The sequence below is a fragment of the Macadamia integrifolia genome, unplaced genomic scaffold (assembly GCF_013358625.1).
Source record: "Macadamia integrifolia cultivar HAES 741 unplaced genomic scaffold, SCU_Mint_v3 scaffold3035, whole genome shotgun sequence".
Taxonomy (NCBI): domain Eukaryota; kingdom Viridiplantae; phylum Streptophyta; class Magnoliopsida; order Proteales; family Proteaceae; genus Macadamia; species Macadamia integrifolia.
Genome location: NW_024869150.1, coordinates 833 through 24,848, shown reverse-complemented (window position 1 = coordinate 24,848; position 24,016 = coordinate 833). Strand labels below are relative to the sequence as shown.

At 40.3% G+C, this 24,016-nt stretch overlaps 1 protein-coding gene across 1 annotated transcript; it reads right to left on the bottom strand.

The window, feature by feature from the left end:
• On the bottom strand, positions 1 to 23,760 carry LOC122067651 (protein ENHANCED DISEASE RESISTANCE 2-like). Its single transcript, XM_042631492.1, has 7 exons — positions 23,528 to 23,760; positions 22,064 to 22,146; positions 14,679 to 14,750; positions 12,999 to 13,169; positions 1,651 to 1,850; positions 1,359 to 1,425; positions 1 to 248 (listed from the first exon to the last, which is right to left on the bottom strand). The coding sequence occupies exons 1-7, from the start codon at positions 23,758 to 23,760 to the stop codon at positions 16 to 18; spliced, it is 1,059 nt and encodes a 352-aa protein (XP_042487426.1). The 3' UTR covers positions 1 to 15.
• Between the last annotated feature and the right edge of the window lie 256 nt (positions 23,761 to 24,016).

Genomic DNA, 24,016 nt, shown 5'->3' with positions numbered 1-24,016 from the left:
CAATCTCTAATAATATTATGTTTCTTCGCTGCTGATCAAGCAAAACAAATAAAATAGGAAAGATGGAACCACCTTAGAATTATCCTTCAAGTATGTCTTTCCTCTTATCATAAATCCTTCTCCTCCCGGACAAGACCAACAGTTTGTGTCAGTAACATCTTTTCCTTGGGACATGGAGCCATGATACTGACTTGCATCAATACTAATAGGAGGAATGCAGTTATCTAGTTCCTCATTGGTGACTGCAACTGCACCAGAAAAAAAAAAAAAGAACGAAAAAAACAGATTAAAAACGAGTGCCTGAAGCTTTAGGTCAACTGATGATTGTTGAATGTTCAAAATTATCATTAGATGCAACTAAAATTAATACCTTAAGTCAATATAAACTGAAAATACTCTTTGCCTTTCTATTTATTCAAAAAATATTAGTTACTATCTTTCAATAGAGTTGATTATCAGGCTAGGATCCATGTAGCCGACCCCATTTAGGAGTATTTTTCCGACGTGTTGCTGTTCCCTCTCCTTTTACTTTCCTTTTTGGCTATGCGCAGATCCATGTAGCCGATCTCACTTAGTTGGGATAAGGCTGAGTTGTTGTATCGTTTAATAGAGTATTCTGCACCCAAGGTTTTCATAAATGAAATGGAAATCATCAGCTGCAGCATCTAATTCAGAAGATTACTGGAGTGGTGATACATATTTTTCAGATCCATCAACTAAAATATATTTTTTCCCTTTTTTTGGAAGGAGATCTGTCACTAAAATTTGTTGACAAGAAAAACAGAATGATTACAGCATGGGAAAGGGGATGCAAGAAATAGGGATGAAAAAGGAGAGAACGTCCATAAATTTTATGCTTCAATGACCCAAGAAGTTGAGTTGGTTGTCTGACCAAGTTGCTCAATACTACAGCACTTATTATTCACCTAGACAAAATCTCGTAGTGTTCACAACTTTTTACTGAATTATAAGCAAGGTTCAAGATTTCGGTTTAAGTGGAATTTTGACCTTGTCCCAAACTGAATTCATATGCCTACCATTTTGAACAATGTTGAAACCGAAATTGGTAGCCAAAATTTTGAATTTTCGGTCAAAATTTCAAATTATGATTGTAATTTGAGCAGAAAAATTAGAGAGAGGTAGTATAACATCTGAAACACATAAACTTCTACTTCATCTCAATTATCTATAATAATTTGAGTGGAATTACAAAATCATAACATTTTTTTTCTGTTACAAACACTCGTCCCAAAAGCTCGAGCCGTTAAGGGTTACAAAAATGTATATCAACACACATCAACATTTTCCTACCAGAAGAATGAGATACTGATATTATTATCTAGATGAGGCAACATTACCTGAACTTCGTTTTAAGTCCAAGCTTGCAATGGCCCATGAGACATTCTTCAGCTTCATTTGCCCATCCTGATAGAAAGTCAAGGAGCAGCTCAAAATTAGGAAGGCCTCCATGTGTTGGTCTGCTCATATGTGTGCATGTGTGTGTGCATATTTGCACGTGCATATGTGCTAAAGTCAAGGGGATGTGTAAACCATTGTCTGTGTGTACAGTCAAGGAACAGAGAACATGTTCTCAAGGGTCTCTACAATTGTGATCTGAAAATAACATTAATGGCAGTGAGGGAATATTGCCTTGGCAACCTCTACATCATCATTGTTGTCCTCTTCGTCAGATGATGAATCACCAGCAATTGCATCATAGAATTCATCGCTAACTTCTTCGTCCTCAGATTCACCACTTGCACCAGAAGAAGTAGAGGCTTTTGAATGGACAACAGTAGTTGAAGAGTCAAACCTGAGTGCAGGATTTGCTTCAAAGTATTCCTTGAGGCCTAAACAATCAAATGGAAAAAAGAAATAACAAGAAAATCATTACATTATCGTTTTTGGACATTTCTTTTACCACATAAATTCAAGATTTTTGAACGCCATCCATTCATTAAGCGAGCTAGAGTTATAAAGGAAATTTCAGAATAATATCCATTACCCAGGCAAGAAGAAGAATGGTAGTTCCTCCCATTCCTCTTGTATCGATAACTCTGTCAAATTTTGTAGAAGTGGGTGTGCTCCTCCTCATTCATCTACAGAAAACAATCCGGCTGGCATAGGGAATGGGCCCCCCCGGTACTACTAAAGTGACTTTCGCAGCAAGGCTGAGCTCTTAACTTGGATTTTACAATTTGTTCCATAGGAGAGGGCTAAAAGCCCGATGGTTGGGACAATGGCATGTGCCACAGGCTATGGATGAGAAATTGAGGTGAGGTAGTGCTCACAAGAGTGCATAGCAAGCATCTGTAGAGGGGTCCGAAGGAATATCACATCGAATAGACGAAATGTAAGTATTCTATTTGATTAGGTGCTTCCCCATGGAAGAGCTCCGCCATCACTTATGTACCATTGCCTCCTGGCAAGAAGGCTATGGGTTTTCGTGGGGTTTATGTGGTTAAGGTTAACCTTGATGGGTCTCTTGCTCGTTTGAAGGCTCAGTTGGTCCGAAGGGGTATGCCCAGGTGTTGACTGTCTAGATACCTTTTCCCCTATTGCCAAGTTGGTCTCTGTTCGTGTTTTGATTTCTCTTGCGCTTCGTCTCATTGGCCATTATTTCAGCTTAATGTGACATTTCTTCACGGTGATTTACATAATGAAGTGTATATGGAGCAACATCTAGGGTTTGTTGCTCAGGAGGAGTGTGGAAAGGTGTGCAAGCTCAAGAAGTCCTTGTATAGGCTGAAACAGTCTCCTCATGCATGGTTTGGTAGGTTGACTAATATGGTTTGTGCATTTGAGCTGCCAAGGTGTGACAGTGATCATTCTGTGTTCTATTGGAAGTCTAACGGAAGGAGGATATTTGTGGTTGTATATGTTGATGACATTGTTATTACTGGAGATCATGTTGAAGGAATCCCAAGTTTGAAAGCACATTTGCAATAACACTTTCAAACTAAGGATCTAGGAAGGTTGAAGTACTTCCTAGGGATTGAAGTTGCTCAGTCAAGGAAGGGAATTTCTCTGTCTCAGAGAAAGTATGTTTTGGATATACTTTCAGAAACTGGTATGTTAGGGACCAAACCCCTTGACACTCCAATGGATCCAAATGTGAAGCATATGTCTAAAGGAGGTAATGTTTTAGAAGATCCTGAGAAATACAGGAGGTTGGTGGGAAAGCTGAATTATTTGACTGTGACTCGACCTAGCATTGCCTTCTCTGTCAGCGTTGTGAGTTAGTTTCTTTTGTTTCCATGAACTTCACATTGGGATGCCGTTGTTCGTATTCTGAGATAACATAAGAAAGCTCTAGGACGTGGTCTGTTGTAGTCTAATCATGGACATAATCATACTGAAGGTTTTTGTGATGCTGACTGGGCTGGTTCTCCAGTTGATAGGAGGTCAACTACAGGATACTGCACTTTTGTTGGTAGAAATCTTGTGTCTTGGAAAAGCAAGAAATAGGCTGTTGTGGCGAGGTATAGCGTTGAGTTTGAGTATCGTGCAATGGTTCATGTTACTTGTGAGTTGATGTGGGTAAAGCCGATTTTGATGGAACTTGGGCATGAGTGTACTTCTTCCATGCTGGTGCGGTGTGATAACCAAGCTGCAATTCATATTGCATAAAAAAAATCCAGTGTTTCATGAGAGGACAAAACATATTGAAGTTAACTGTCATTTTGTTCAAGAAAAATTACAGCAAGGAGTGATTTCTACAAGTCATATTGGCATCGGAGAGCAACTTGCAGATGTTTTCACTTAGTCCTTGGGGAGTGGTAGAGTGAACTATATTTGTAACAAGTTGGGTATGATTAACATCTATGCTCTAGCTTGAGGGGGATGTGTTAGATGGCTATCATGAGAAGAGAAGGAAGAAGGAGTCCTACGGATTATGCAGGCTCCCTCCTTGGTGTTTTCCTAGTCTAACTAGGTAAGCTAGGACTGATGTTATATTAGGAGTCAGCTGTCCTAATATAACTAGGAGAGTCCTAGTTCAGCGAGGACTGATTAATTAGTCAGTTTCCTATGTTTTGATGTTTCCAGTCCTACTAGAATTGTTGTCCTACTTGTAATAGGCTGGTTAAACTACTATATAATGAATAGAGGAGGGTAGCCCCAACTTAATTGATTGGGACTCTTATTACCAAAATCACATCTCTCTCTCTCTCTCTCTCTCTCTCTCTCTCTCTTTTCTTCTCTATTGTTATAGAGCGCAACCTGCGTAGCTGGAGTTCTAAATCCAGATGTTTTGACAGGATTTGGAATGCCATCTACTTTGATGTTTCCTCCAAACTTTTTGTGACCCCTCACCAGCCGGTTATTGATTCCCCAAGGAGCAGGCTGATTGTTGTCTCCTGGGGCCTCCCCTTATCTATTTTGGCTCCCCCCATGCCCTTAGGGTTGTATCCTTTCTTTGGCCCATGGATCTTGTACATTCCCCCCCTTTTCTCATTATAATTTAATTTTCATATTCACCCAAAAAAAAAACCTGATCTGCTGTTCCGTGAATAGTAACCAGATTTCTGAAACTGCCCTTGTTCTTCCTCATCAGGGATTTGTTGGAGCTGGAATCTGGTCCATTGGAGTCACCCTAGGCCTCATTTTATGCCCCTAAAAGCTTGATTGCAAAGGATGGAAGCCCAAGGTCTGCAACTCTTTTTTATTTTCCGTTGTTACTATAGTAACTCTGTGAACAGTACCCAGATCTGGACCTTTTTTTCTTGTTTCTTCTTGGCCTGAGGTTGGTTGGAGTTGGAATCAAGTTCTTTGGAGTGGCCCAAGGGCCCTCTTTGACCCCCCAAACCTGGTCTCTCCTTGTTGTTGGTTATTTGCTAGCTTGCTGAATTTTTCATTTTTTATTTTTTTGTTTTAAGAAGAGGATATTTGAGACTTGTTTTTCTCCCTTGGTTTGGATCTCCATTTGCATTGTTTTAGGAATATTCTTACATCATTTCTGACATCACGAATCCTATGGAAGCTACAACGGGTGGGTCGAGTGGTACCAACTCGAGTTCGATGGTCTCTAATAATCCCAATACTCAGATTTCTCTTATGAAGTTAGATAGTTCCAAATATTTGGATTGGTTATACTCTATGAAGCTATTCTTGCGGAGTAGAGGGAAGCTAGGGCACATTACTGGGGCTATCAAGGCTCTCGTTGTCGCTGATCCAGGTTACCATAAATGGGAAACTACGAACTCTATTGTTATGACTTTGTTGCTTTTCTCCATGAAACCTGAGATAGGCAGGAGATTTATCTGGAAGGAAACTGCTAAGGATATTTGGGATATTGTTTTCAAGACTTATGATAGGTAGGTGACTCTGTGAAGGTCTACCAGCTTTTTCAGTAGCCCTCTCCACAAAGCAGGGGAACATGACTATTTCTGACTACTATACTACTGTGACAAGACTCTGGGAGGAGTATGATCATTATTAAGACCTTCAGTTATCCAATCCTGAAGATGAAGCCAAGGTCTAATAGATTTTGGGCCGGTCACCTTTTCCATCCCTTGATGAGATGTGTAGCTACCTCCTGAGTGAAGATACCAGGAGAGGTGTTATAAATTCTACATCTTCACTTGAGTGCTCTCTTTCTTCCACTAACCACAGAGAATGGCGTGGTGGCGGCTAAGGCCAAAGGTCATCCCATGGAGATGACAGAGATAGACCTTGGTAGTGTGATTATTGTGGGAAACCTGGGCACACTCGAGAGAGGTGCTGGGTTCTTCATGGTTGACCTCCTAATACTCGTGGAGGATCTACTGGCACTTGTCATGGCCGCAAAGGAGAGGCTACAACCTATGCTACTATGACAGAGATTGATCTCAGAGGACACTCACAGGCAGATACTAGACCCTTATTTAGAGATGATATTACAGTGCTCCGTCGGTTCATGTCTCAGCTTATATCCCATCTACTGCACAAGATGCCTCAATTCCGCAATGCATGTGACCACATTTGCACCTTCCACAACTCCGTCATGGGTGATTAACGCTACATACCACATGTACGTCCCACTATTATGATTCTTACTCCATTTGTTTTAGTAAGGATAAGGTTCGGGTGGCTAATGGTACCCTCTCCTTTGTTTATAGTAAAGGCAATATGCCAGTATTCCCATTAGCTCTTCCATTTCACTTAATTCCGTTCTTCATGTTCTTAATCTTACCTTAAACCTTTTGTCTGTGAGCATTTTGACAAAATCTTTGAATTAATGTGTCACTTTTTTTCCTTCACACTGTCTTTTTCAGGATTTGGTGATGAAGAGGATTATTGGCAGTGGACATGAAGAGAGCGGACTCTACCACCTTGAGCCGCAATTATCTCTTTTGACTACACCACAATCCTATGCATGTGGTCGTAGTGATAGTAGTTTTGTTGACTTTGTGATGCTTTGGAATCAACGTTTGGGACATCCCTCTTTTATTATTATGAGAAAATTATTACCTCGTTTTACATATTTTCCTTCTTCTCATGTATTTTATTGTGAACCATGTGCTTGTGCTAAACATTGTTGTTCATCTTATCCCTCTCATGGTAATAGATCTATTATTCCCTTTGTGCATATTACTGATGTTTAGGGACCTTGTCCTATTACCTCCTCGTTTGGAAGTGGTTACTTTGTTTATGATTTCTCTCATTATATTTGGACCATTCTTATGGAACTAAAGAGTGATGTTTATGATGCATTAAAAACTTTTACAAAATGGTATGCACCCAGTTTGAAACCAGGAACAAAATTGTCCAGTTTAATAGAGAGGGGAGTACACCTATGGTGTCTATAGGAATTTTTTACATACAGTGGTATTTCCATCAGCTTGCTTGTGTTGATACTTGATACACCCCAACAGAATGGGGTAGCTAATAAGAAAAATCATCATTTGTTAGAAATCTGTAGAAACCTTCTATTTGGTATGAATGTTCCTAAAACTTTTTGGTATGAAACTGTTTTAACTACTACTTTTTTCATCAATCGTATGTATACCAAAATCCTTGGGTCTCAAAACCCCATTGCACTCTTGTCTTCTCAATCTTCTGCTTTTTATCTTCTCTCAGGGTGTTTGGTTGTGTTTGTTATGTGCATGTGAACAAATCCTCCTGCTCCAAACTCGATCCCAAGGCTCTCAAATGTCTCTTCCTTGGATATTCTTTCACTACTAAAGGCTACAAGTGTTACCACCCTGCATCTCACAGGAGATTTCTTTCCAAAGATGTAACCTTCCTCGAGTCTGTGCCTTTCTTTGCATCTCATCAGCATCCTTTTCACGGGGAGAATGAAAGTGAAAGTGAAAGTGAAAAGGCTGCTGATGCCATTCCATTTCTTACTCCCTCACCTCTTACTCCTTTTTTTTTTTATATTGGGAAATATAAAGAGGTGGATGATGTTGACATTGTGGATATTGTTGATACTGGTGAACCTCGTACAGAGAAGGCACCTGATATTTTGTAACAAGAAGGACAAAGAAGATTTGCCAAGAGTCTTTAATGCAGGAGTAGATTACAAGTAACTAACTCCGCAGTTTATAATCCTAAACAATACAAATAGGAGTAAGAAATAAAGAAATAATACCATCAAATAAATCCCCAATGATACAATACTCATATAGGAGCAAAACCAGCCCAAAACCTAACCCGATAGGAGGGAGAAAGACCTGTTATAGAGCTAGAGAGAGAGATGTGCGGCCAGGGCTGTAGGAGTCCGATTGAGTTGCACTCTTGGGCGTAGATAGTCCCTAGGGAGGGTACAAAACCCCCAAAGTTGAGAGGATTCTGACGGCTGGTTGTGAAGTTACAAACTTTCTTGATTTTCTGACTTAGGAGAGAAAACTAAGAAGAACCTTCAAGAACAGCAACTAAATGCTTCCAACAGTGACTAGGTAAGGATCGTGGGACCCTTATGAGGCCTGGAATACCCTGATTGAAGACCTGGATGAACAGAGTACAGAAGAGAGAAAGAGAGGAGATCGATCTCTCTCCTATTCCCACTAGGATTGCTAATCGGTTATGATTTCTGCAGACTTTTTATCAGAATCTGAATTATACCTCTTGAATGTTACAGAAAATAAAATAAAAAAAGAGGAATAAAATGGATGGGGGGTTGAGAAGGGTACAAGAGAATAAAGGAAGTGGCTATCTCAGCCTAGGCTTCTCACCCATGGCTATTTCAGTTGCTCTAAGCATTTAGTTGCAAGCTTTCTTTCATAAATGCAAACTTTCTTTTATTCAAATCTGTCCGATAATGGTACATATGCCTCTCTATTTATAGAGGGGAAGTTTACAATCATACTAATACTAGGAGCTAGTTTCTCAATAGGACTAGACACTCCTACAACAACTAGGAGCTAGTTTCCCAATAGGACTAGACACTCCTACTACAACTAGGAATTCAAAATAGGACGAAGACTTGACTTTATGACTCCAATATGGAGTAGGACTAACTAACTAATAGTCCATATAGGACTTTACAACCAACTAATGGCCTAATGGGTCTTTATTGAATTAAATAGCAACTAATTAAAATAATGAATAAAATCTCGTTTTCCTACCTTCTACCCATATTTTAGGCCTATTAAAGTGATCTATTTCAAAGAAAACCCATGGGATTAAAGGCCCAACACATACATAACACAACCCAAGGCTTATTTACAATAAAATAAGCCTAAGTGACTTATCTACATCAGTCTTCTTTAGATCCACATCCTGAGTTTCATCTACCTCAGTCACATAAAATTTTATCTCCTTTTGAGTTAGACCTTCTTAATGTTGTTTAAAAGGGTAAGAGATCTTATACTAATCTTATAACCTAGTTTGTTACCTATGATGCTCAGTCTCCTATAGGTGTTGCCTTTATAGCAACTCTTTCTTTGGTTTCCATCCTTACTGTTACTGTGGCTTTGACAGACCCCAAGTGGAAGCAAGCCATGTCTGAGGAAATGATGGCACTTGAGAAGAACTACACTTGGAAACTGGTTAATATTCCCAAGGTGAGAGTTCCAGTTGGATGTAGGTGGGTCTATACAATCAAGTGCCAATTAGATTGTGCTATTGAGAGGAACAAGGCAAGATTGGTGGCCAAAGGGTACAATCAGGTGTATGGAATTGATTATCAGGAGAACTTTGCTCCTGTGCCAAACATAACTCTATAAGAGTTCTTTTATCTGTGGCGGAAAATAGAGAATGACCCTTATATCACTTGGATGTGAAGAATACCTTCTTCCATGGTGACTTAAAGGAGGAACTATATATGCAATCCCCTCCTGGCTTCAAGTTTCCAGTAGTTGATAGTAAGGTGTGTCTCCTAAAGAAGGTACTACATGGTCTTAAGCAATCACTAAAGGCTTGGTTTGAGAGGTTCAGGCAGGCCATTTTGAAGAATAGGTATTCCCAGAGTCAAGCAGATCACACATTATTTATTTGGAGAGTTAATGGTACCATCACAGCATTGATTGTTTATGTTGATATTATAGTGACTGGAGATAACAATGATGAGATAGCTAGGCTAAAAGCCTACTTGGCAAAACATTTTGAGATCAAAGACCTAGGACACTTTAAGTTTTTCTTGGGTATTGAAGTGTCAAAATCTAAGGGATTCAATATTTTCCAAAAGGAAATTTGTGTTAGAATTGTTGAAAGAAACAGAGATGTTGGGGTGTAAACTGGTAAGTTCTCCTATAAAAAAAAAATCACAAGTTAGGAGAAGATTGTGGTTCCTCTTTTGGTGCTGCAGGCATCTACCAGAGGCTAGTGGGGAAGCTTATCTATCTGTCTCTGACTCGCCCACACAATACTTATGCAGTGGGAGTAGTGAGCCAGTTTATGCATGCTCCCAAAAGTGGACACTTGAATGTTGTGTACCGCATCCTCAGATACTTGAAGTCCTATCTAGGGAGAGGACTTTTGTATGCCCAAAACAACCACTTAAGGATAGAAGGCTATTCAGATGCTGATTGGATTGGATTCATCTCTGACAGACGATCTACTTCTTGCTATTACACATTTGTGGGTGATAATTTAGTTACATGGTGGAGCAAGAAACAACCTATTGTAGCTAGATCTAGTGTAGAGGCAGATTACAGGCAATGAGTCATAGAGTTTGTGAACTCATTTGGTTGCGATGGCTGGTTCTTGAGTTGGGATATGATACTGATAGACCTATGCATCTCTACTGTGATAACAAAGCAAACATAGGCATCGCCCATAATCTAGTGCAACATAATAGAACAAATCACATTGAAGTTGACTGGCATTTCATCAAAGAGAAGATTAACTCCAACAACATTTGCACACCCTTTGTGAAGACAGGTGATCAATTGGCAGACATATTAACCAAATAACTCATTCCTCACCAGTTCAGTTCCCTTTTATGCAAGCTGAGAATATATGACATTTATTCTCCAGCTTGAGGGGAGTGTTGCAGTTTATGCAATATAGGTACTTTAGGACTCTTTATATTAAGTTGTCTGAAATTATATTTTCCTTTTTCCTCTTTTACCTCCCTAGGGAGGACTATGTAATTTCCCTAAGTTATTAGTTTGAACCAACTATAGGTGGGAAGAGCAAAATGCTCTCCTACGATTTGCAGTCTTGACTTTCTTTCTCCGCTCAACTTCTCTCCTTCTTCTTTCCTCTCTTCTCTACTTCTCTCTCATCTTTAAACCAATATCTTTGATTTCCAACTCTTTCCTATGTAAGGGGTACCAAATTACAACTCTTCTATTTAATTCCTTCGCAAAGAATAGGGAAAAGAAAAGACATTTGGGTTGCTCCGATTGTAAATGCCGCTTGTAATATCAAACATATGGGGGGAGGGAGTCCTTGTAACATATTCTTAACCAGAAAGTACACATCAAGTGAATCGCTCAGCAAGAAAACTTGATGCAAGATTCCTTATTACAATGCTTAAAACTAACTAGTTGCATCCACAATATATATATATATATATATTGTGAATAAGAATATCATGACTAAGGAGGAAGAAAAAGGGGGGTGGCATATACAACCCTTAAAGGCAAAGAAAGAAAAAGAACACAAATCTAAAAGATGCTACATCCCAAAGGGGGAGGGGGTAGACAAGATGGAGGGGGGAAGGCCCCAAGAGGAGACAATGAGATTGTTCCTGGGGGACCTCACAACTGGAAGGGTAGGCATAAGAGAGAGTCTGGAGGAGACCTCAAAGTAGACGGCATTCCAAATCCGATCGAAATACTTGGAGTTGGAAGTCCATCTACGGAGATTTCGCTCCATTCAAATGTGATTAATAGCTGTCCCGAAGGAAAGTTTTCCAGTAGTGTGCAAATGGTCTTACCTGCAAAGGTCATGCCAATCCAAATCCATTCTCTAGAGAGGGGAAGGGGGGATCCTCTGGAAGGCCAGCAGTGAGTAAGGACTCTTTTCCAAACTGTGGAACAAAAGGGGCACTAGAAAAAGATTTGGTTTATGTCTTTTGAACCGTTCCAACAAAGACAGCAAGCGGGGGACACAGGAATATGGCAGTGAACAAGGAAGGATTGGGTGGGGAGACAGTTAGAGAGGGCTCTCCAAATAGTGAATATGGCGGGGGATGAATCTGAACCGGATGATTTTGTGCCAAGGGCAGGGACTACCATGGCTACGAACAAGATGCCAAGTGGAGGAGAAATTTCTAAAGGAAGGAGACTAAATAAGTCTATCATCCCCAGAGGAAGGGGGGAAGGGGGGGAGGAAGGACCAGAAGGGTAGGAGAGAGGTGGGGGAGGTGGGTGATACCAAGCGTCATTAGAGATAATAGAAGAGATTGGATAGTCTTTGGCAAGGCCAGAGGTGTAAACGAATCTAGGCCCACTTGAAGAAAGAGAACACCTGATGGGTGCCAGTTATCAAGCCAAAGAGAAGGAATGATCATTACCAATCTTACAGTGCATTGACTCCATGGCAAGTGGCTTAGCCTGGAGGATTTTTATGCTATACCCAGGAGGCTTTGTTGGAGAAAGGGACTGTCTACAGGGAGTCATTACGGAGGAGAGAGGAGTAGGCCCAAGAGACCCAGATACTATTATGCTTAGAAGCAATCTTCCAGATGAGTTTAAGAATGCCAACAGAGTTGGCATCTTTAATCGTTCTAATGCCAAGGTCTCCCTCAGCCTTAGGGAGGTAAAGGGAGGACCAACGGATGGGATGGAGGAATACAGAGGAGTCCTCACCTTTCTAGAGAAATGGGCAAAAAAGGGACTCAATGGTCTTGATGGTGGCCTTGGGGAGGGCAAAGATGCCAGACCAATAGATGTAGGAAGATTGGAGGACAAGCCTGATGAGCGCCAATCAACAGGCATAGGAGAGGAGCTTTTCTTTCCAGAGCTGGAGTCTTTTATGGATGCATACACAATATTATTTAACCTAAATCCTGAAAACATAGCATAAAGAATGGTATTTTATACACTTCGGCATATCCCAACCATAGCCTTTGCTGGGATTGTCAAGGGTAGGGTGGCCTCACCGATACACCCCAAGGGATGGGGAAGTTCTGTAATCTGATCCTAAGGATTGTATAAGGACTTACTGTTATCCATACCCTTCGCATTACCCAGCAGATAAGATTCTAACAATATTTTTTGAATCTTTTGGTAGGGAATTTCGAAAGACTGGATTAAGATTTAAGAGAATTAGCGATTAGATGAAATTGGTTATGGGTATATAGGCCAGGCATTACATATACCATGTACACATGGACCAAAAATGCCTACATACCTCAATCTAGAAACTAAAATGGTTAAAATGTGAGGGTAACTATCTTATCCTACCCAGTTAATAAAATGTTACAATCCTTAACCATACCCTCCTGTTTAAGATAAACAGTACGAAAATCCCCATTACCTCCGAATGGAAATAGTAAGGTGGGTAAATAGGTACCGTTGTCAAACCTAGTCCGCACCACGAGAATGAATTTTTTTGAAAGAAGTTAAATTTGACAATGAATTTTTTGAAAGAAAATAAACTCAAACAAATGACATATTGCCCACCTGCAACTTGGCACAACAAAGCATAGGGAACTGTCTTTTCAAATTCTGACCAGTGATTCTTCTTCCGTGTAAACCAGCCACTAGAGGGTACCTCCAAGATTTGTGTGACCAGACATCTTGCAGCATTTGAAGCGGGGGATAGATTCAGATCTCTTATCTCCCAAGTGGAAGCTACACAGAACCATTAAAAAAAGGGCCTCAATGAAGGTCAGTAGAGAGGAGTCCATTATTTGATAGACACATTGGAACCAAAATAAGCAGTGTCAACATTTTTTCACTTCTCTCAGGAAGAAGGTCCTCAAGAAATCCATATATATTTGCCTTATATTACGACAAATTAAATCTGCATGTGGATTTTCCATCAAACCAAAGTAGAATTCAACTCAACTCAACTAAATGCTGATTTCATGTCAAACAAATCAAAGTAGCATGCCATATTTAATATTTAAAAGTAACATGCCATATTTAATATTTAAAACTTGAATCACTGGAGCAAATAAAAGGATACAAGAATCACTGGAGCAAATAAAAGGATACAAGAAAGATCAACAGCGATGATGAATGGTTTCATGGGATATGTTTGGGGTAGCTCATTCTTTGGTTTGGCTTTGCTGTGTTATTTTGGATTCAGAATGCAACTAATACCTTTCATCACTATAATAGTATATTCATGGGATAGTAATTTACTTCTTCACTAAGCTACCTCTAGCTTCTACAGCAAGAAACTTATTTTTGTTATTTGGCTGTAAAACTCCTCTTGGAGAAAGAAAAGAGTGAAGAACAAATTTGTGCTTAGTGAGAGACTCGCATGTGAGCCCATAGGAAGTTAATCCAGTAACACTCCCAACCCCCAGTATCTCTTCCTTGTTCTTCTTTTCTTTCTCCACCTTTCTCTTGATGTTCTGTTAGGCACTAGAACAGAACCATCTCCCCCTTTCCCCTCAATCGATAATATTTTTCTACCCTCTTTTTCTAACAGAACCTGGATTCTTCTCTTTTAGATCTGTTTCATCCTTCTTATTCTTGTTTTTTCTTTTCATTAGTCATAACTGAATCACATTTTTTTATTGTTCCTTCTTCAGCATCTGCTAAGAGTTACTGCATGGGACTATTTACAGCCCCTTAGTAGTAACTGATTTTGTTTTTCTACTTCCCTAAATTATTCTCCTTCTTTAAGGCTTACTCATTCTAACTCTCATCCCACTGCATTTTCCTTATAGTTCAGTCGTAGAAATCTTGAGGTTGGCAGCTTACTCATGAAAATGGGTGGCAGAGAGGAAAGGATTGGTATTTTAAACAACCAAGAAAAACATATTATGGAAGCTATAGGAAGCCATAATGTAATTCATAAACATAACCAGCATTCTATTATATTATCTATGAAGTATACCATGATCATTTTCCAGGCCAGGAATATATCAAATTCAGTACCAGAAAATCTAGGAAGAAGAAAATACTAAATAAGAAAAATTCAGTACCGAAAACATAACAAACATTCCATGATATTATCCCAGAAGAAAGAGTACATAACAGGGGAAGAAGAAGAGAATCCAAAGGAAACAGCTATTTGAACAAAGCATGAGCAAGGTGGAGAAGAAAAACATAGACAAGAAATGATTAAGAATATCAACTTTTTTGGTGGATGAATCAGTTTTCTTTTAAGTAGAGAGAAATTCGTACGATTAATTTTTGTACGTCGATAGCCAGATCTAGGAGGTCTCTTCTTGTGGAAAGCTGGAAATAGCAATATGGCTGCGCAGAAATAAATGCAACAGCATCATCAGTGAAATAAACAAGAATGCAGTATGCTTGACTTTTTATTGCCATATATATGCAGTTAATTGAATAAGATTTTTTAAAATCACCATAAGAGTACTAAATCTGAAACATGTCACTTGAGGCTCACAGAGTAGAATTAATAATTTACTGCATGAAGTGTTTTATAAATAGAGAAGAATGCAACTTCACTGCCCCATCAAGATAAGCTTCCCTTATTGGTCTTTCATTATTACAGCATAACAAATTATGAAACCAGCACACAAGAACAAAGGGAGAGATCCGACACCTCCCTACTATTTGCTCCTCCCTGCTGTTGAAGCCCCCCTTCTCTGCCCAGCAATCCCTTCTCAAGGAGTACCACAGAAGGCTAAAGACCAAGCCTAGTGTTGCTTCCCCCCATCCCTCTGTCAGCTCCTCTGAGCCTTTCTTGCCCCACCCCACTCCTTCACTGTGACTCTTTGGCTCATGTGGAATGTCCGGGGCCTGAACTCCCCAGCGAAGCATTCTGACATCTGTTCCTGTATTCGCTCTCCTTTGTAGACATCTGTTGCCTCCTGGAAATTAGAGTCCTTGAGCCCAATGCCTCCTGCATCGTCAATTCCATAGCCCCCTCATGGTCCTTCATCTCCACCTACGCCCATTGTCCTAATGGTAGCATTTGGATCCTTTGGAACCCTCTCAAGATCCAAATCTCCTCCATTTCCTCCTCTTCCCAATGCATTCACCTCTCCATTTCTGATCCCAACGGCTTGAATTCTTGCTTCTTCTCCTTTGTCTATGCCTTGAATCGAGACCACGAGCAAACCTCCCTTTGGGCTGACCTCCGCTCCTTCTCTCCCCTCATTGGCTCCCTTCCTTGGGGGATTTCTGGCAACTTAAATATTGTCAGATCTAGTCATGAAAAGCAGGGAGGAGACCCAATTGACTCTTCTACCGTTGATTCCTTTAATGAGTGGATCAATGACCTTAGCTTAAGTGATCATAAATGGACGGGGGCCAATCTCACTCGGGATAACCACCATCAAGGATCCACTAGAGTTGCTTGCAAGCTTGATCGAGGCCCTAGTGAATGAATATTGGCTCAACTACTTACCCTATTCCCATGCTATCTTTGATCAACCTGGCATTTCGGACCACAGCCATATCATGCTCCATGTCTTCCCTCTCATCTCCTTCGGCCCCAAGCCCTTCAAATTCTTCAACATGTGGACTCTCCACCATAACTATCTCCATATTGTCAAAAGAGCTTGGGCATCCCTGTGCGAGCTTTCCCCTCCCCTCTCTTAGCCTTTGCTAGGAAGCTTCACAATGTTAAATCCGCCCTGAAATCCTAGAACATCTCTTCCTTCAGCAACATCTCCTCCAAAGTGCATATAAGTAAAGATAAGCTTGAGGCCATTCAGGTCAGAATCCAATCTAACTTGCACAATCCCTCTCTTGTGGCTGAAGAAACCTCGACTGCTTCTAAGCTCTCCTCACTCCTTACCCAGGAAGAAAGCTTTCTTCGCCAAAAATAGAATTAAATGGCTACAGCTAGGTGACACCAACTTTGCCTTCTTCCACCGATCATTGAAGTCTAGGACCAACGCTTACTTAATCCTGTTGCTCACTTCCAGATATGGCTCCATTCTACATTCTCCTTCTAACATCAAAGCTGAAGCTGTGGACTACTTCTCCACTCTTTTCCACCCCCTCCCTCCTCCCACCTCCCACCTCCCACCTCCCAAACCTCTTCCTCTAAAACTTATCAACAAATTCATTCCTGATCATCTCTTGCCCAGCCTCCAATCCATTCCCTCCGACGATTAAATCTTGGCTCCATCCTCTACCACGCATCCAACAAAGCTCCAAGGTTGGATGGTTTTAGCATAGGCTTCTTCTCTTCCTGTTGGGATATCATCAGACCTGACCTCATCTCTACCATCTGTAGCTTCTTCCTCAATCCTTCCCAGATCAAATGAGTCAACCAAACATTCCATTGCGTTATTCCCAAAAAGGAAGGAGCCTACTCCATATCTGATTTTCGTTCTATTTCCCTTTACAACCTTCTTTACAAGTTCATAGTCAAAATTCTCGCCAATTGCATTTAATCGGTTGTTGGCTCCGTGATTAGTGCAAACCAATCGGTTGTTGACTCCATGGTTAGTGCAAACCAATCTGCCTTCATTGCTGGGAGAAGCATTACTGATAACATAATCATGTGCCAAGAATTTGTCCGAGGTTTTGATAGAAAATCCCACTCCCTCACTACTCTGTGCAAAATAGACAACCACAAAGATTTTGATTCTATCAAATGGTACTTCATCTCTAAAGTCCTACTTCAGAAATATTTTCCTCCAATCTTTGTTTAATGGGTCAACTCCTGTATCTCCTCCCCTCGCTTCTTTGTCTTTGTGAACGGTAGTCCTGCGGATTTCTTTTACTCCTCTGTGGAGCATTAGACAAGGATGCCTCTATCACCCTTTCTTTTCTCTCTCTCTTGAGGTTCTCTCCAGGTCCATCAAATCCAATACAGACCAGCATCTCATATCCCCTATCCCCAAATGTACATCTCTCTTGCTCACCCACCTTGCTTTTGTTGATGATCTTATGATCTCAAAAGTCGACCCCGATTCCATTTCCTCTATTATGTCCTCCCTCCACCTCTTTGAGAACCTCTCGAGCCTCCGCATCAATCTCCCCAAGTCACATCTCTTCCTTTCTGGCATCTCTGACGCCTCTAAAGGAAATCTTCTACTTTTAATAGGCTTCTCTCTTGGTCATCTCCCTATCAAATACTAGGCTTTCCCATCATTACTACCAGACTTTTTGCTCACTATTGCACTCCTATGCTTGACTTCATGAGGAAAAAGCTCCAACTCTGGAAAGGTAAACTCCTCTCTTATGCCAGTCGCCTTGAGATTGTTAGATATGTTCTCCAATCTATATATCTTTTGCGGTCTAGCATCTTTGTTCGCCCTTCCTCTAAAATCAAGGCCGCAAAGTCCCTTCTTTATTCCTTCCTTTGGAAAGACTGCTCTAAATTTCTCCACCCCACCAATTGAGGTTCTATTTGTCTTCCTAAATTTGAAGGAGGTCTGGGCCTTAAAAGAAATAAAGATTTCAACATCTTTGGCATGCTTAATCTTTTTGGGGGATTGTATCTAAGTAATCTAGTATTTGGGTCTCTTGGGTCTATTCCTCTCCTCAAGACTAATTCCCTTTGAACAACCTCTCTCCTCTGATGCCTTCTGGGACAAGCGCAACATCTTTAACACTAGATTCAAAGCCTTTGAGGCTATCCATTACTCTATAGGCAATGATGCCAACACCTCCCTATGGCTTGATCCCTGGCACCCGCAGGGGATTCTCCTCTCCATTGTCAGCCCCAGATCCATCTACTCCTCTGGATTATGTCATTATGTCATAGTTAAAGCCATCCTTGGACATGACACCTGGTCCCCCATCTCTCCCCCCTTGCTACAATTTGGTCTGCCCTTCCTCCCATCCCCTATAGCTATAAAGGAAAGCGGGAAAAATCTTTTGGATCTTATCTTCTTCTGGATTATTTAGATCTGCCTCTGCTTAGGTTTTCATTCGTTACAAACGCCCCACCATTCTCCAGCGTAACATCATTTGGTTTTAAGGGACACATCCCCCGTCACAGTTTCACTTCCTGGCGAGCCATCTCCAACTGCTTGCCAACCCAGTCTTTCCTAATCTACTGACACATCCAAGTCCCCTCCTCCTGCTCCCTTTGCTGGAATAGTACTGAAGATGTTAACCATCTCTTCTTTTCCTACCCTTTCTCCTCCTCAATTTGAAAAAAAAAATCCTTAGCCATTGCTGGCCCTCGAGAAGAATGCTCCCCCTTAGTAGAGAATGAATCTAGGTTGATATGACTTTTGCCGGTTATTCCACCTGTAACACCATTGGCACCAAAAAAAAAAAAAAAGGCCGTTAGAATGCTCGCCTTTTATTCTGCAATCATCCCCATTTAGATGGAGAGAAATCTCCGTAGATGGACTTCCAACTCTCACTCTTTTGATAAGATTTGGAAAGCTATATATTTTGACGTCTCCTCCAAGATAGCCTCCCTTCCCCTCTGTCGTGTTAGATATTCCCTAAGTGACAGGCTCATTTTTTTCCCCTAGGGCTACTTACAGCGATTTAAGTATCAATAGGTATCATCCATATCTTATTGTATCATATCGAATTGTATCCTTACGATACCAATTCGATACTTTTCAAAAAATTGTATTATACTGCGTCGATCGATATGGCTCGATACTAATCGATACATACCTTAAGACCTGTAGAAAAACAAAGCTCTAGTAGAGAGAAAAAAAAGCTGAGACTCATTGAAACTTAAGTAAAACTTTATTACCTTGATTTAAGTTGGGGATTCCATTTCTACATAAGAAAAAAAAAATGATTCTTACCTGGCATGTTGATCTTGTTTCGATCATTAAACTTCTACAAATATCGGTTTGAAGTGTCTACCTATTCACGGGAGTTAGATTTGAAAACTTTTTTCTTACACTAATCTCACATTTTTTTTTTTTTTTTTTGGTGATGAATTAATAGATTAAAGAAAAAAAAATAAATGATTCATTGCATCAAATGTGTTTATTTGTATAGATATGTGGATTAATTTTGTTAGAGAATATACCTATCAAGCTCTCTCCTACTGCCTCCCCACACAGTCTTTTCTCATATATCGACATATTCAAGTCCCCCTTTGTGCGGTGTCTGGTGGAATGGCACTAATGATGTAGACCATAATTTTTTCTCCGGCCCCTTCTCCTTATTGGCTTGGAAGAGGGTCCTCTACTCCTACTGGCCTTCCAGTAGAAGATTCCTTCCTTTTTCCAAGAGAATAGATCTGGGTTGACATCACTTTTGGAGGATGGTCTACTGGTGATTTGATTGGGAAGCTCACTTTTGGTGCCATGCTTACCCATATTTGGATGGAGCGCAATCTCCCCCCTGCATCATTTCCCCCTCCACTTTTGATGTATTCGTTCTCTTAGTTGGGCTCTTGCCCTTCTGTTGTTGGTACCTCCCCTGCGGTCTTATCCTTTGTGGCTCCCCCCCCCCTCTTCTCTTTGCATATTCTTCCTCTTCTTAATGTGATTATTTATTCACCCAAAAAAATGGGTACTTTGGGAACTAGTTTATTTACTTATTGTCTTATGTTGTATTGTTCCTTTTTTTACTATTACGTCCTTAAGGAGGTGTATATAATTCCTTATGTCATATTAGTGAAGTAATATAGGTGTGGGCGAGACAATTCTCTAACACACAACATTCTATCACATCTTCTTCTTCTTCAACCTTCCTCTTCCATCTTCTTTCTTGCTCGTTTGTTCTTGTACAACCTTTACATTTCAACTTGGTATTAGAGCCCACAGTTTTGGTTTGAGAGTCATCCTACAAGTTATCTATTAAGAATAAGGATTACAACTCATCCGTCTAGATTCAATGTATCAAATGTATCACATGTATCACATGTGTGTATGTTAGGATAAGGATGAGTCTTCCTCACCTAACATACCTTATTTATTTCTCATCTATAAATAAAGTGGGCCTCTACTAGTCATGGACAAGTAAAATCATTCTCTAATCTTTACTTCTCAACTTTGTATCAAAGCCAATCCATTTTTTGGATATTTTTTTTTATTCCTTTACCTCCAAAGAAGGCTCGAACCACTGCCGACTGCCGAGGCTTCAGCCTACCACTTGTTTTCTTATACATATCGCACCATCTTAACCACTGCAACTCATCACCTCCATGACGACCACAAGTGAAATCGTTTGGATCACAACACCGCCACACCCCCCGCTGCCTAGTTGTACCTTTTAAGGCCTCATTCGCCATGCCGATTCCACTAGGCCTCTATTGGCCTTTTCGCCCTTTGCTAGGCTGCTGCCCATGTCGCCTACGATTGTTTGGGACTCTTTGCCGTGTATCTATGGTATTTCCCTCCTCGCTGGCTTGTTTAGCCACTCACAGCCTTTGTCCATGCACTATTTGTGAGGTATTTCTCCATTCCCCTACTTGTGTGTTTCTTCTCTCGGTATTATGTCAGAAATTACTGAGACTTCCCTGGGGTAGTGATCAAAGTCATCTTGGAACTTCTCATTATCAGAATGAACAGATTTACTTTTGGTTTCAAACTGAGTACAAACCATCTAATAAAAAATTTTGAAGGCATCATAAACATCACTCTTATGTTTCACTAGAATAGTCGAAGTAGTACGTGAAAAATCATCAACAAATTAAACAACGTAGCAATAGCCCAAATAAAGTAGTAGGAGAGGGTCTCAAACATCAGTATGCACCATAGTTGTCACGGCGCCAAGGCAAACCAAGGCGGTGGAGGGTTGTCTAAGCGCTTAGGCGAGAAGGCGCCTGCCTTAAGGCGAACTAGGCGAACAAGTGCTATTTTTTATTTTTCCTATTTTCTAACATTATTTAGTAAGTTATATATACCTTGTATCATAAAAAATCAACATTAAGCCACATCAAGTCATTAAAAATCAACATTTAGCCACATCAAACCATAAAAAATTAACATTAAGTCATATTAAGTTATAAAAAATCAACATTTAGAGAAATGCTCTTATTCTATAATAAGTTTGACTGGTCAAATGATTTTATTTTTACATGAGACTTTTTTATTAGTTATAATATAAAACCAGCTTTCTAACAAGTCTAAGATTACTTAAATCTGAGTTGCAATGACAAAGTAATGCTTCAGTCAAACTTATTTTTAAGTGCGCGAATACTGTTAAAATCGCCTGAATGAAAATAATTTTATGAATATCAAAACAAAATATTTTTTACCGGACTTTTGGTTTTTAGCAATGTTTTAACATGATAGAATTTATAAAATTTTCATAATTGAGAAAAACCCTAGCATTTAAAAGTTGAAAATCGTCCCTATAACCAAAATCTAGTTTTTGTTCTTGGACTAGGGGGTTGACTTTTTATCCTTTTGGAATTTGATTTTTAAACTATTTTTATTGGATTCAAATAGGCGGTATTTGCTTATTTCTGAATAATATCTTAAGTAAATGAAATAACAACATTTACTTGAATGATATTTGGCATAAATAAGTGCCGAAACAGAAGGCAACATGCAGTGCAACGGCTGTCGCCTAGGCCCCAAGCAAACCGCCTGGACGCCTAGGCGACGCCTTGACAACTATGGTATGCACAATAGGAAAAGGAACAACATATCACTATAAACATCATCAACATAACACTAAACAAATTTTGAATTTTCAATGAGGATACTTACTATATGATCCATCTTGTCCACAAAACCACTGCCTAGAGAAGACAAAGTCCCTTTTGGTTTGCCACCTAGAGAGACCACAGCATCTAGGGATTACCAATAGAAGTAATGGCAGTCACTAAACAAAAAAAAAAAAAAAAAAAAAGGAAAGGAAAAACCCTGTATGCTTTGTAACTTATAGTAAGTAGAGTAAAACTCATCAGTCATCAACCCATTATTACTGGGTTCCATTAATTACACATTATAGCAGCCTTGTTTTTCAAATGAAATATACCAACCGAAGTAGAAATTCAAATTTATGAATTAACAGAAATTGTCCAAGTTGATTTAGGGTTATATGATACATAAAAAAATTCATATAAACAATGTGACCTATAATAGGCATGTTTGCCAATCAAAGTTCATTCAAGCTAATAGTGAATTTCCCAAACAAAAAGAACCTGAAGATCACTTTTTTGGGGTTCTTGGGTGATGGGGGCAAGGGAGGAGAAGAGGAATTCATCAAGTTACTAGTAGCAGTTGAATCAAGAGTCAAGACCCTTCCCTGATGTACGAGAGTGATCCATTAGGGTATTGACCAACCAAAGTCCTCAAAAAGAACCACTCCAGAAAATCCATGTAGATAATCCCAGGTTTGGCATCACCTACAGAAGAAGGAAGAAGGGACGTTCAGACCAAGGTTTGAACCAGCCTCCCAGCCTCCCAGCATCCCAGATCTGGTCTGATCGAACCAGCCTACTGATGGGCTTGGTTCTCCTAGTTTTAGCATGCTTTTATTGTTTTAAATGAGTCTCATTCCATGTTGGAGTCTTAGGTTATATGATTCTATGGACAAACACATTAATTAGTTAATAGCTTAAGTCCTAAGCTAAATAGAAGTTCTATTATCTGTTGTCATAAGTTGAGTAGGTTTCCCATTTTAAGTAAGAGTTTTAAACCTGATCTCATGATCTTCTCAAAATCTGATCCCCTCTCCATTTCCTACATCATGTCCTCTCTCCTCCTCTTTGAGAATCTCTCGGCCTCCATATCAACCTCCTTAAATCCCATCTTTTCCTCTCTAGAGTCCCTAAAGCCTCCAATGCTCGCCTACTTGAGCTTACAGGCTTCACCCTTGGCTCTCTCGATCAAATACTTTGGGCTGCCCCTCAATACTGCCAGGCTTATTACCAATCACTGCACCCCCATGCTTTACCTTATTAGGAAAAGACTCTAGCTTTAGAGAGGAAAACTTCTCTCTTACGCTAGCCGGTTTGAGGTCGCTAGATCGGTGGTCTAATCTATGTACCTCTACTGGTCGGGTGTCTTCTTCCTCCCTAATTCCACAATTGAAGCTATTGAATCTCTCCTTTGCTCCTTCCTTTGGAAAAGGGTTGATTCTTTCAAATTCCTTTATCCTCTCAGTTGAGCCTCGGTCTGCCTCCATAAATCTGAAGTTGGTTTCGGGTTTAGAAGAATCAATGGCACCTTGACCTCTCATCTGGAAGATTGCTTCTAAGAACAACAGCATCTGGGTCTCCTGGGTCTACTTTTCCCCCCACTCCCTCATTAAAAATGACTCTCTTTGGATAGTTTTGCCATCTTCTGATGCCTCTTAGGTTTGGAGGCATATTCCTAGCACTATATGCAAGGCCCTTAAAGTCATAACCTTTACCAATGGCAATGGCGCCACGACCTCTCTCTGGCTTGACCCTTGGCATCCCTCAGGGGTGCTCCTGTCTCTGATTAGCCCTAGGATATGTACTCTTCGGGTTTGAGCAGAAATGCCATGGTCACCTCCACCCTCTTGGACCAAATCTGGTCTCCCTCTTCCTCCTTTCCCCCCTTTCTGATATCTAGTCTACCCTACCCCCTCTCCCACAGGGCCATCGTGGCAGAGATGACAAAATCTCTTGGGACCCATGAATTTTGTCTGATTCAAATCCCCCTTACTCATTGACATAACATCAATTGGTT